Source organism: Mercenaria mercenaria, chromosome 14, assembly GCF_021730395.1.
Source record: "Mercenaria mercenaria strain notata chromosome 14, MADL_Memer_1, whole genome shotgun sequence".
Taxonomy (NCBI): domain Eukaryota; kingdom Metazoa; phylum Mollusca; class Bivalvia; order Venerida; family Veneridae; genus Mercenaria; species Mercenaria mercenaria.
This window is the reverse complement of record NC_069374.1, coordinates 56,673,148-56,688,054: the sequence shown is the minus strand read 5'-3', so window position 1 is coordinate 56,688,054 and position 14,907 is coordinate 56,673,148. Positions and strand designations below refer to the sequence as shown.

General features: G+C 32.7%; 1 protein-coding gene across 2 annotated transcripts in view; it reads left to right on the top strand.

Annotated features, from left to right (window-relative positions):
- LOC123527894 (plexin-2-like) overlaps positions 1-14,907 on the top strand; it is a 180,167-nt gene that overhangs the window by 30,919 nt on the left and 134,341 nt on the right. For both annotated transcript variants that reach the window (XM_053523577.1, XM_053523578.1), the window contains one exon: positions 6,737-6,848. In XM_053523577.1, coding sequence (XP_053379552.1) covers positions 6,737-6,848 — 112 coding nt within the window. The remainder of the gene's footprint in view (positions 1-6,736; positions 6,849-14,907) is intronic.

The following is a 14,907-nucleotide window of genomic DNA, read 5'->3' as shown; positions in this document are numbered from 1 at the left end:
AGCTAACAAGAATACATTGTTTGTTTTCGTTATTACATACCCGTTAAAATTAGATAACTAGAACTTTGCTGAACTTCATTCATTCTCCGCGCCTGCTTTTGGTGAGTTCAGTGGGTAGTGTAAGTCGTAAATGAAGATTTGATAATGATGGTGATGACGATTTTCCATTGTCTGCTCCGTCCAGTTTAACAAACACAAAGGAGGTAAAGATCAAAAAGGTCCAACCTCCTGAGTCAATGCCACACTAATCTATCGTTTAAATTTCCAGTCGTTCAGTTTTTGTTTACAATTTGAAACAAATAATACAATGTAAATGGCGAGGAAAATTATACAGTGGAATTGCCGTGGACTAGAAACAAATTATAATGAAATTCTCCTCTTTTCAAAATATAATCCTTCATTTATGTGTCTTAGTGAAACCTTTTTAAAAGAAACTGACAAAATAGCTTTGAAAAACTATTCAGTGTATAACTTCATTAATACTAACATTGAGAGCGCTTCTGGTGGTACATAAATTATTATCAATAAAGCATTCATTTCCGCACAGACAAGTTGTTCTTTATACAAATATTCAATCAGTTGCACTTAACGTTATATTGCATCGACCAATACCTTTCTGCTCGATTTATATACCTCCCAGTTTTAATGGTCATCATGAATTTTGGGGCTGTTCTGATAATAATACTAGAGATCAAATTATTGAAACATTTTTTGAAAGAAATGCCCTCTGTTTATTAAATGATAAATTAAAAACGTATCTTCATCCTGCAACGGGTAACTTCTTAACACTTGATTTGATTTGTCAACAGAATAATTTTTTCCTATTTTGAATGGAAAGCACTAGTTGACTTGCATGGCAGTGACCATTTTCCAATTTCCTTCATATGTTAGATTTAATAAAGCTGACTGGAAGCAAAGTCAAACGTTAAAATGTAAAAATGATTTAATTTTTTAGAATTTCACAAATTTTTATGATCCGTTTTTTCTGTTCTTCTATTCGATATTGCTGACAAGTACATTCCTAAAACTTCAAGAAATGGTAAAAAAATAGCCATAGCATAACAATAATTGCAAGATTACTGTTCGAAAACTTAGGGCAAAAAATAAAAATTCAATATACGGCCCACAAAAGACAATCTACAATCAGTTAAAATTCTAAGAGCAAAAGCTCTCGGTACTAAAAAGCAAGCAAAGAAAAGGTCTTGGCAGTAATACGTTTCCAAACTTAATTCTAAGTCACCGGTTAAAAACGTCTGGGAAATGATTCGTAAAATAAGTTGAAAAAGAAAAACTTCAAATGTTTCCCATCTAACAAAATCAGACCAGTCCATTGTTTCTACTAAGGAGGCCATTGCCAATACACTTGGTTAAACCCAACAACTTCATCAAACAACTATGATAAAGGTTTCATTGGTCCAGACCAAATTCATTATCAATTTGTGAGCTTTTCTGGTCGCTCGATGTCCGGCGTCCGTCGTCTGTCAACATTTAGCTTGTGTATTCGATAGAGGCTGTATTTTTCAACTTATCTTCATGAATTTTGGTCAGAATGATTACTTTGGTGAAATCTAGGATAAGCTTGAAAATGGATCATCGTGGTCAAAAACTAGGTCTCTAGGTCAAATAAAAAACATTGTGTATGCGATAGAAGCTGTAGGTTTCAACTTGTCTTCATGAAGTTTGGTCAGAATGATAACCTTGATGAAATCTAGGCGAAGCTCGAAAATGGGCCATCTGGGGTCAAAAACTAGGTCTCTAGGTCAAATAAAAATAAAACCTTGTGTATGCGATAGGGTAATCTTCATGAATTTTGGTCAGAATAATTACCTTGATGAAGTCTAGGCCGAGTTCGAAAATGAGATATCTGGTTTCAAAAACTAGGTCACTAGGTCAAATCAAATAAAAACTTTGTGTATGCAATAGAGGCTGCATTTTTCAATTAATCTTCATGAAGTTTGGTCAGAATAATTGTCTTGATGAAATCTAGGTCAATTCGAATATGGGTCAAAAAGTAGGTCATTAGATCAAATCAAAGAAAAACTTTGTGTATGCGATAGACGCTATATTTTTCAATAGCTTCATGAGATTTAGTCAGAATAATTGCCTTGATGAAGTCTAGGAAAAGTTCGGATATGGGTCATCTTGGATAAAAATATTAGGTCACTTGGTCAAATCAAAGGAAACCCTTGTGTATGCGATAGAGGTTGTTTCTTTTTCAACTGATCTTCCTGAAAGTAAGTCAGAATGATTGCCTTGATGAAATCTAGGTAGAATTTGAATATGGGTCATCTTGGGTCAAAAAGTAGGTCACTAGGTTAAATCAAAGAAAAACTTCGTGTATGTGATAGAGGCTGTATTTTTCAACTGATCTTCATGAAATTTTGTCAGAATAATAGCCTTGATAAAATCTAGATCAAGTTCGACTATGGGTTATCTGAGTTCAAAAACTAGGCCAATAGGTCAAATCAAAGAAAAACATTGTGTTTGCGATAGAGGCTATATTTTTCAATTGATCTTCATGACATTTTGTCGGAATGATAGCCTTGATGAAATCTAGGTCAAGTTCAAATATGGGTCATCTGGAGTTAAAAACTAGGTCAAATCAAAGTAAATACTTGATTTTGCTCCAATTTTAATGATAATTGGTCAGAATACTTTTTCAAAGAAATCACTAGGTCAAACATGTTTACACTGTTATGGTGTATTAAGGTGTGTTTCTTAAGTGAGCGATCTCGGCCCTCTTGTTAAAACATTTACCACAAGAATCACTAGACCTCCTCCTTGAAATTTACAATATTACATGGAAAACTGGTATTTTCCAGATTAATGGAGAGAAGCTATAATTATTCAAATACCAAAACCCGGGAAAGATAGCACGAACCCATGAAATTTGTTGTTTTTTTTTAGAAAAGCTTATGACACTATATGGAATTATGGTCTTATGATCTTAAAGGACTTAGGTCTAAAAAGGTCGTCATTTTTATCACAAATTGTATCTAATCGCAATTTTAAAGTACTTGTTGGTGCTACCCTTTCTGAATCTTTTGAGCTAGAACAGGGAGTTCCACAAAGTTCTATTTTATTTGTCACACATTTTAGTATCAAAATTGATAATATTGTGAAATGTTTGTTACAAGGGACAGATTGTTCACTTTTGTCAATTACGGAAACATCATTGTGAACCTGAGCTTTACAAAAATACCAGTTATGGTCGAAGCAAATTTTCTTGGTGTTATTTTTGATAAAAAGCTTTCTTTTTTACTACAAATAAAATACCCGAAAGCCAAATGTTTAAAATCATTAAATCTTTTAAAGGTAATTTCAAATACTGCTTGGGGAGCAGACCAAAAGGTTTTGTTAAAACTCTAAAGAACTTTGATTAGATCCAAGCTAGATTATGCTTATTTTGTTTATGGTTCAGCCAGGAAATCGTATTTACAAATGTTAGATACTATCTATAATCAAGGTCTTCGTATTGCTCTTGGTGCATTTAGAACATCGCCTGTTGAAAGTTTGTATGCTGAAGCAAACGAACCTTCCCATGATACGAGACGTAAAAAACTGTCATGGCAATATGCTCTGAGGATAGCTGCCATCAAATCCAATCCTGCTCATAAAATCATATCAAAACCTTAGTACCACGATTCGTATGACAGAAAGCCAAAACAAATTAAACCGTTTGGATTTCGCATCAACAATTCTATGAAGGAAACAGATTTTGAATTCGTTGATATAAAATAAAATTTAGTTCCGAACACACCACCATGGACTCTTAATTCTCCAACAGTTCTTTTTGATATGAAAACCTCCATGAAAAGGTTTTAAACAAACCCTGAAATATTCAAGTCCAATATAATGAAGTCAAGTCGACTTACAAAGATCATTTTCAAACTTACGCGGAAGATTCAAAAGATGATTCAAAGGTTGGATGGGCCGCCGTTAGCCACCTACATCAATCAAAATTACATTTCCCAAATAACACTACATTTTTTTCAGCAGAGGCAAAAGCTATTGAATTGGCCCTAACTTTCACTTTATAATATAATGAAGAAAGGTTTGATAAAAAGATTTCCTTTGTGCCGCATAAAAATACTTGAAAGCCAAATGTCTGAAGTCTTTGAATCTTTTAAATACTGATTGGGGAGCCGATCGCACGGTTTTATTAAGACTTTATAGGGCTTTAATTAGATTTAAGCTAGATTACGGTTGTATTGTTTATGGTTCAGCAAGAAAATCTTATTTACAAATGTTAGATACTATCCATAATCAAGGTCTTCGTATTGCTCTTGGTGCATTCCGAACATCGCCAGTTGAAAATTTATATCGCCAGTTGAAAGTTTATATGCTGTAGCAAACGAACCCTCTCTTTACACGCGCCGAGAAAATCTTTCATTGCAATATGCTTTAAGAGTGGCTGCCAACAAATCCAATCCTGCTCATGAAATAATTTTTAAACCAAAGTACTCCGATTTATATGAGGAAAAACCAAAAACCAAACCAAAACCAAACAGTTTGGATTTCGCATAAAATTTTCTATGAATGAAACTGACTTTGAATTCGATGGTATTGAAGAAAATTCAGTTCCAGATACACCACCATGGACCCTTCATACTCCTACAGTTCTTTTCGATTTGAAAACTGCCTTTAGAAAGTCTGAAACAAACCCTGAAATATTCAAGACCAAAAATCATGAAATCAAATCAACTTACAAAGACTATTTTGCAATTTACACAGACTGTTCAAAAGATAAATCAAAGGTTGGCTGTGCTGCTGTCAGTCTCCTTCATCAGTCAAAGTTACCAAATAATGTAACAATATTTTCAGCCGAGGCCAAAGCTATTGATTTACCTCTTAATTTTATATCGAAAAATAATGAAGGAAAATTTATTATCTTTTCCGACTCGATTTCTGTTTTACAGTCAATTAATAACCGAAAAATGGAAAATACATTCATTGAAAATCCATTAAGTCAAAACATTCTTCTCAGGTTTCATGAACTATCTTTAAAAAAAGTCTATCATATTTTTCTGGATTCCCAGTCTTGTTGGTATTCATGGAAACGAGGATGCTGATGTTGCAGCAAAGAAGTCCCTTTTATTGTCACAATCTAATTTGAAATTACCATATAACGATTTCAGGCCCAATATAAACAAATACATTTTATCTAAATGGCAGTCGTCATGGAACAATGCGGAAGTTGTTCTTTTTCGGTGTCTAATATGTCATACCCGTTTGACTCATTCTTATCTTTTGAATAAAGATCAACCCGAATGTGTACCATGTCAAACACCGCTAACTACTAAACATATATTATTCGACTGTGTGGACTTTGCTACACAACGCAGTACATATCATAATGTTCAATCTTTGAAAGATTTGTTTGAAAACGTTTCAGTCGGAAATATCGTTTTTAAAACAAATAGGAATATATAAAAAATCTAACATTTCATGTTTTTATTAACATCTTGCAACATTATTATGTTTGCAGCTGATATTTTAACACACACGTACATATCCTTTTTACATAACTGACTTTAGATATGCTTTACATTTTTACATATTGTTTTAGATATGTTTTACATTGTTCGTGGTGTTCTTTACATTTTACGTTGATGTTTTTTAGGTATGCTTTACATTTTTACATCAATGTTTATGCTTTACAGTTGGCCTTTGTAATATGACATTTTTTCGGCGATATATGACCATTTTAATCGATTCGCCGTAAAACGCAACTCACTCACTCACTCACTCACTCATCTTTTCCGACTTTCTTTCAGTATTACAATCAATTTACAACTGAAATATGGAAAATCCTTTCATTCAAAATATTCTTCTCAGGGTTCATGATCCATCGTATTTTGCTGGATTCCTAGTCATGTTGGTATTTATGAAAATGAAGATGCTGATACTACAGCAAAAAAATCGCTTTCATTACAACAATTTAAATTGAAATTACCATATACTGATTTTAGATCAAATATCAACAAATACAATTTAACTAAATGGCAATCATCATGGAACAATGCTTCGTTCAATTAAGTCTATAATATTAAACCTATTCTAGGCGAATGACACCAAGGAAACAGATCTGTTTGCTGCAATGAGGATGTTGTTCTTTCTCGATGTCGAATTGGTCATACTCGGTTGACTCATTCTTATCCTCTGAACAATGCAGATCAACCCGAATGTGTACCATGTCAAACACCGTTTACTATTGGACATATCTTGATCGACTGTGTAGACTTCAATCCACAGCGCAATTCATACTGTGATGTTGAATCGTTAAAAGTGTTGTTTGACCAAATTCCTGCCGACAAACTTTTACAAGTTTTGAAACAAATAGGCTTATATCATAAGATCTGACCCTTTTTCAAGTTTTTTATTCACAAATTTGCAATATTTTATGATTGCAACTGACTTTTTAACACTTTATATGTCTATACGTTTTTACTATAATAGTTTTGTATATGCTTTACAATTAACGTTATTCATTTAATTTTTTTATTAGCGATATATGACCTTTTTGTGTCGTTCGCCGTAAAACCCAACTCATTCATTCATTCATTCATTCATTCATTTTTTGCCGTTATTGGTCTGGTATATTGTGGTGGTAAATGTAGTTCGTATAATTCTCTCAATCGTATACATATCATATATAGAATTGTTATTTTTTTGCACTTAATGGGATTTACTTATAGACTTTATACACTGCAGCGTTGTTTGTTTCTTAAACCAGGTGTGTGTGGAGAAACAGTTGCCCTACTAAAACATTGATATCAAGCAATGAACAGTGTCCTCACATGAAGAAAATAATTCCATCAGCAATATCGGACAAGAAAATTAGTCAGGTATAGTACTATAAACAGATTTATTGGCGTGATATACATTAAAACTTGATGTTTTGCATGTCTAACTGTAAGTTTTGTTTTGTATGTTTTGGAACGCCGTTTTAAACAGTTTTTCAGTCATGTTACGACGTGCAGTTAACCTAACCAGTTTTCCTGGATTCTGTACCAGTACAAACCTGTTCTCCGAAAGTAATTGCCACTTCCCCACATGAATCAGAGGTGAAGGAGTAATAATTTCAGACACTATGTTGTTTATCAAATAATCAAGGAGAACATACGCCCCGCCCAATGTTCGAACTCACGACCCCGCGATCCGTAGGCCAACGCTCTACCTACTGTGCTAAGCGGTCGGGGCTCTTACTGTAATTTACGACATAATCACAAAATCACAAAAGCTGAACGGTTCAAATGTCATTTAATTTAATATATGTGAATAATATAAAATAACGTGAAAAAAAAATGAATTAACTAAATAGGAATTATTAATTAAAATTCCGGCAAAACCTTACGTTAACAGTATCTAACTTTTCGAGTATACGCGAACAATTACGTCAGTCCTTTACACTTTCTCGAAATACTGCCCTTGATTCTTACAATTGACCGTAATGGCCAAAGCGTCTGCCCTAAAATATGGAGAACCTTTGTATGATTGATATTGTGCGAGACAACGATGTCAAAGCGCGCAGTTGCGACGGTGACAATACGACAATCACAATATCGCTCATTTTGGCTACCGCATATTTATGCAGTTTCATCTTATCGTGATGTCGCGATTCGTCATTGCACTCTCATTATCTAGCCGTTGCATCAGCTGAAACCTTCAGAGATTTATAGACCTTTTTACACAGAGCTTTTTGCTTAGCAACGCGAAACAATTTGCGCGCATGCGCATTCTGCGTAGGGCAAAAAGACATGACTGCACAATATAAATTACGTTAGAGATATATTGTATTTTGATCTATTTGATCAATAATGAGTCTGTTTTATAGTAAATATCCACCGAAAGACAAAGGAAAATGTAGATCTTTGCAAATCCACAGCTTTAACTAATTTGCATTATTATTGATGATTTTGGATTAATGGACTATTCATTCGGCAATTTTGATCTCGGCAAATTTAGGTTAAGAAAAATGAAAAAGAAGATATTTTCCATGAATTTATAAAGTAATAACAAAGATTTTGTTTTATTTCCCAACGTAATCTCCCATAATTTACCACGTGTTGCAATTAGCTTACATGATACTTGAAATATAATTAAAAGTCGAAAATAAAAAGTTCAATTAATAAAGTTCAGCCTTTGGTTTTGTATCCAATTATACTCTAACGAGGATCAATTCATTCAGTATTTAAAAAATCATCATCTTAAACTTGTTGTTTTTATTTTATTTGTTTCTTCGAATTCTATAAGTTTTTTATTTGACATTATCAATGGTGAATGCAACGGTCAGATTCAATAGAGAGGGGACGGGTATTGGGGAGGGATGTTACCTGTTCTATTCTTTGCGGAAGTCAAGTTTATTATAATTATTCTATTAAATCACGGATAATGACTTCTTGCACGATACATTTTCGATATAAAAATGATCTAGCATGTAAACACAAGAAATAAATAAAATAGAGATTTATATCGGGTATTTTCCTTCAGAGTGTAGTTACAGTCCTTGATTTGATTAATATCATACGAATTTAGAATTTTTGTAACTACACTTTCATCGTTTTAAAAGGAAATGTCCGTTAAAGTTCCAGAGAATATTCCTATAAATTTTGAAATACTAGATATCATGTGAAATGTTTTTTATTCACAAAAAAGCTCCGCCACGTGATATAATTAATCTGAGTGCGTTCTTTTAATGGCATTGATGACAGAATGCTTTGATGTATATCACATCAAACCATCTTATTTGCTTCAGTAACTTTTATGGTCCGCTCTAATAAGGGGACACTCTCGAATTAACTTAGAGTCTTGATTACACAGGTGACCTAAGTTTTATCATGACAATTGCATAGCAGTTACGCAATGATTTCCGTTATATCACTTAAAACAGCAACTTCAGTGGCATGGAGCCGCGACACCAAAGTATGTAGATGTCATTTAAAGCGGAGAAAAGTATATTTAACAACTATTTGAAGTTGTGGGAAAAATAAATATAATGAAAACTACGTTTTTTTAAATGTAAGGAACAAGTTTTATATTTGTATCATGTGTGGAAGACTGGAAATGCTTGTTCTTTTCTGACGAAAATAAGAATAAAGCAGGCTTTCCAGGTAAGATATGATTAATTAACATACATGACTTTAATCAAAGTATATTGTATGATAAATTACTTGACTGAAATTATCTTTATAATGGCAAAACAATTCGTAATATAATGATAATTTATGTAGGTTTTCTTATCGTTGAGAGTTCTTTTGCCACACGTAAAGAGCGCATGCGCGTTAAAATCATATTAGCGTAGCAACCAATAACTTGTGTAAAAAACATCTATATTTTCACTGCAAGCGCTTTCAGTTGTTCACATTATCGGGCAATCACTTTTTGAAATTATATCATGATGTAACGTCATAACATTAAAATACGGGAAACATCGTAGGGAAACATCGTAAAAATACGTTACGGCAAACTTCATATGAACGCTCATGAAAACGTTGTAAAATGCAACTTAAGAATATGCCTAATATGTACACGCCCAAAATTTCTGAAGGTGACAGAACAGATAGGGTGTCAAAATATCAATAATTACTGAAGAAGCAGATAAATGCGGATCCATGGTTTGAATGGTTAAAAGATATTATGGAGACAAGATTTTTGCGCGACACCAGTTAATACGAGGGCATATATGAACATGCAGATTCCAGACATTTAATAAATGATACAATATATAACAAGCCTGGTAAACTACAGAGCTGCCTGTTTAAGAGGTAAACGGTAAACTGCTCTGTCGCAACTTTCGAGGTAGTGCACGTCGCAGTAAAAGAACATCAGCAAAGGTGAGTGTCATCACATTTGTTTTTCATTTTTACAAGCAGTGTATCGAGTATCAAAAATCGGGGAATGGTAGGCGATGTAGGTATGATTTAATTTTAAAGAGAACTTTAAGTTTGCTAATTCATTCTTAATTTGTGGTCGTGGTGATGTTTACCAACAAGCTGATTTTGCAGTAAATTTGGCCATTTCGTCATGAAAGCACTTTCATTGTCAAATATTTACATTTTAACTAATATTAAGAAGCAAACCGAGTAGGCGTGAGATAGCTGTAAAAAATAAAATGCATTTGGAAATAAAATATGTACCGAAAATGATTCGGGAGTAATATTATTCACTTTTTATTGTGAGAGATAGCTTTGTCGTGAAGGAGATAGTCATGTCGCTAAGGAGATAGCTCTGTGTTGCATGAACAGATATTTGATATACATACATACATCTATGTATGAATTTTCCAAGTATTGTTTTGATAACGGTTTTTATAATTGTAAATTTTGAATAGTTGTACATTCTGTTTACTTTTTGCTCAGGTGAGTTATTGTGATCACTCGATGTCCGTCGTCAGTCGTCTGTCTGTCTCTCTGTTAACATTTAGCTTGTGTATGCAATAGAGACTGTATTTTTCAATTCATCTTCATGAAATTTAGTCAAAATGGTTGTCTTATTTAAATCTAGGTCAAGTAATAAAATGTGTTATTTGGGGTCAAAAACTAGGTCACTAGGTCAAATTAAAGAAATACCTTATCTATACAGTAGGAACTGCATTTTACACTCTATCTTAATGAAATTTGATGAGAATGTTTGTCTGGATAAATATAGGACAAATTTGAATAAGGGTTAACTGGAATAAAAAACTAGGTCACCTGGTTAAATAAAGGAAATATTTTAATATGTGATAGAGGCTGAAGTTTTTCAATTGATTTTCATGAAATTTGGTCAGAATGATTACCTTGATGAAATCTAAGTCAACTTTTAATATGGGTTATCTTGGAACAAAAGCTAGGTCACTAGGAAAAAATAAAGAAAAAAATGTGTTTGCAATTGGAAGTGCATTTTATACCGGACAAATGCGATGCTGGCGATTTATGAAAAACAAAATTAAATTGAAAATGCGCGAATTAAAGCCCGCGCGAAACTGCCTTTTTGCTGTTTGCGCGCAATATCATGCTAGCGAATTTAAATGATTTCACAGTACATGAATAAGAAAATGCGATTACGGGCCCGGGCATGTTTTTCTCATAATTTCCTAATTTAAAGATGCTAATGTTCTTACGTCATAATATGACAAAATTCAAATTCTAAAGAAATTACTCAAAATCTGAAGTCACGACCCTTTCGACAAACGCGTCTGATTGGTACAGATAAAAGATAAATTGGTAGAAATAAAAAAAATTCTTAATATTAATTTAAATGTGAATATTTGACAATGTAAGTGCTTTCATGACGAAATGGCCAAATTTACTGCAAAATCAGCTTGTTGGTAAACATCACCACGACCACAAATTAAGAATGAATTAGCAAACTTAAAGTTCTCTGTAAAGTTAAATTATATTTACATCGCCTACCATTTCCCGATTTTTGATATTCGATATACTACTTGTAAAAATGCAAAAAATGTGATGACACACACCTTTGCTGATGTTCTTTTATTGCGACGTGCACTACCTCGGAAGTTGCGACAGAGCAGTTTACCGTATATCTCTTAAAGAGGTAGTTCTGTAGTTTACCAGGCGTGTATAAGTAGGGCAAGGGTCTAATGAAAGAAGAAAAGCTTGTCGATTAAAATTTGAATACACAACAAGTCATTAAGCAAGATAATAGCAAATGAATATAAGAAACAAATGTCTGAATACATAAATGTCTCAAACTAGATGACGTTCCTTTCAACCAATAGTAGGTGGATCTTATAGTGTTACACAGACAGTAATTTTTTCGATATTAGACTTAAACCATTTTGTTCCCCTTTCATCAGGGACGACTTCGACTTTCCAAATTATTTGCCTGAACAGGTAGCAGAAAAATCAACACTAGTAACGTTTGATGTCTTATGCATATACACAAATATTCCTCATGACCCTGGATTTGAAGCAGGTTTTGGATAGAAGAAAATACCCGGAAAAATAAAGACACATTTTGATCTCTTCAGATTATGTTACAAAACAGTATTATTTTTTTTTATTTTGACGACAAATCCTACATCCAGGGAAAAGGCACAGGTCTACCTAACCTACACAATATTAGTACTTGAATACTTAGAAGAAACACTTAACAACAATATGAGATATAGATGTAAGTCTGAATTTTTCAGTTACTTGTGCCTTAACTGAAAGCGATTTCTAGATAATTGTTTCCCAATTTTGTTAAAGAAATTTAACGCACTAATAGTTAGAGTGCTTAGAGCTCAAAATTGACCGAATCGTTCAGATAATTCTACAAGTAAACCGCTTTGCCTGATTATAGTTTGATATATTGCCTTTAGGTAATATTTGATCGAATCCCCAACTCAAAATCAATATGGCAGCTAAAATTCAAGATGGCCGCCGCATGGCTACCAAGCTTTATGACGATTGCATAAATATTGTTAAAAGTGTGTTAAAATATGGTTAGTAAGATTATTTCTTATTTCTTTGTTGATTTGTATTGCAGACGTGTTCGACTATATACCTAAATAAGGTTTTTGCCGGAAATATCAATTTTTGCATAAAATATGCGCATTTATAATTGTAAAAGGGGCGGAAAATTGTCATTGTTTTTTATCAACACATTGAATCTATTTTTGTCCAGAAGATTAAGCACCCAAGTATTACCAAAATGGTTTTATAGTCTAATTTGATTTATGTTTTAATGGTTTAACCTGTTATACAAACTTTTTTGGTATTATTATGGAATAAAGGCGAGGCTAGGCGGGTGGGGTAAATTGACCCTTTGTAAATTCATTCAACATGTACATTACTTGTATATTATTTTAAACATAATACGAATGAATTTGTGTTTATGTGAACTGCATTATATGACAGTATTTCTTAAACACATTATTTAAGAAAAAGTCAATATGTAGCATACTTTACTCAAGTTACTTAACCTTTTCATTAAACTTGTTATATTATTTCAAATTAATTGAAAGATTTTAAATTTAGGCAGAATTTAAATCTAAAACACTATGAACTTTGCTGCAAAACATGAAAAAAAACAAAAAAAAACTATTTAATAGCATAATCATATTTCTTTTTTATTGGTTAAGTTTGAGGAAAGACTATATGCAACTTATTTTACATATTTTACGTTACCATTTCACTACACTTATTCTACTGTGTCATTATATTTATAAGATATTTCAAAAATAAGTTACTGTGCATTTAGTTAAAATTAATGCAGTAGGTACAAACGTCCTTGTCAAGTATTGCTGTTTTTCTTATCTAACAACACTTTTAAATACGTTACCTTTATATCTGGTTTTATTTTGAAAACATATGTGGGAAAAATACTGATTTACAGATATCAATATATTGAGGAATGACAAAATAGTGAGACGAAATTGATAAGTTGCCAGCCAATGCAAACGTTTCTAATAGTAATATAATTATGTACAAACGGTGGTCCAAAATTGCATGGCCTTTTTTCATAAATTTTATTTAGAAATATACCACACTGAAAATTGTTAAGTATATACTTTCACTTTTTATCTATTATCTGCATGAGAATAGAATTTAAAAGTTCCGTTAAATTAAATTTTCTTGTAAGAGTAACAAGTAAAAGATGAGGTGGGGCAACCATAAACGGTGTAGTTCCACTGGAATTCAAACGCACAAACATATTAAGTATTTGCTGGGGCACATTTGTGTAAGTAAGTTCACTGACTGGTTATGTCAATATAATTTACATTATCTATGTCTTCACAGAAATTGTATAACGATACATACTTTTGTACAAAGCCTTTCAAAATTTTAAAAAATAAGATGTCAAAAACTATTCGAAAAAACCGTAACATGACAGACATTAAAATGGCACTAAGACACTTTTTCCTGTGTTTACAAACGTTACTTATTTCTGATTTTCAATAGCGCTGTCAATAATAGGTTTAAATTTTGTAAATAAATGAAATAAATTTTAAAAGAGAGATTTTCGTATATTTTTTCATTGTGGAATTATGACGAAAGTTAAAATAATTCTTTGTAAAAAAAATTGTCAAACACACATCACTATCATTAATCACGTCATGATATCAGAAATTATGTAGTCATTCATGCTTTAAATTTTAATAAAACATATTATATAAAGAATCATATAAAGTATGTCATGGTCCAAATTGGAAGAGCAGAAATATCTGTATGTCAATTATTTATTCTAATCGTCCAGAACACAAAGTTGTGACTATTGACAATTTCAAGGGATTCCAAGAAATCTTACCAAAACCTTAAGCATAATGATACGTACTGTGCTTCAAAATCAATGTCATAGGTGAGAACACTAAACCTTAATAACCCTAATACATTGGCAAAAGTACTTTACAAAACTTACTACTGAATATCTTTTTGGTTTAAACTGTCATCCAATGCCATCAATCTTTTAAGAAGTAAAAGAAATCATGGTGTCAGAAATATATATTTGCTTGATAAAATAAAATACCGAAGATAAATGTCCAATGCAGTCCAAAAATATGATTCAGAGACCATTATTTAATACCAATATTTCAACATTTTCAAGGGCAATAGCCTCTTTACTCCCTTAAAGTGATTGAACACCCCAACAGTATCGCAAAATTTAGACAAAAATGCATCAGAAGCTGTCATTTCATACCTGTATTTCAAATATTTCCATGGGGAGCCCCCTGAACCGGCTAAAATGAGGAGACTATTCTATCCTGGGGGAGATCCCTCTGACCCCGACATGCCGTGAAAAAGATGATATTATGGCGTTTATAAAGATATATCATTTTTAGCTCACCTGAGCACGAAGTGCTCAAAGGTTAGCTTTAGCCCTGTGTCCGTCGTACGTCGTCGTCCGTCCATCATCCGTCAGTCGTCCGTCGTCAACAGTTTGACTGTTAACACTCTAGAGGTCACAATTTGGACCCAA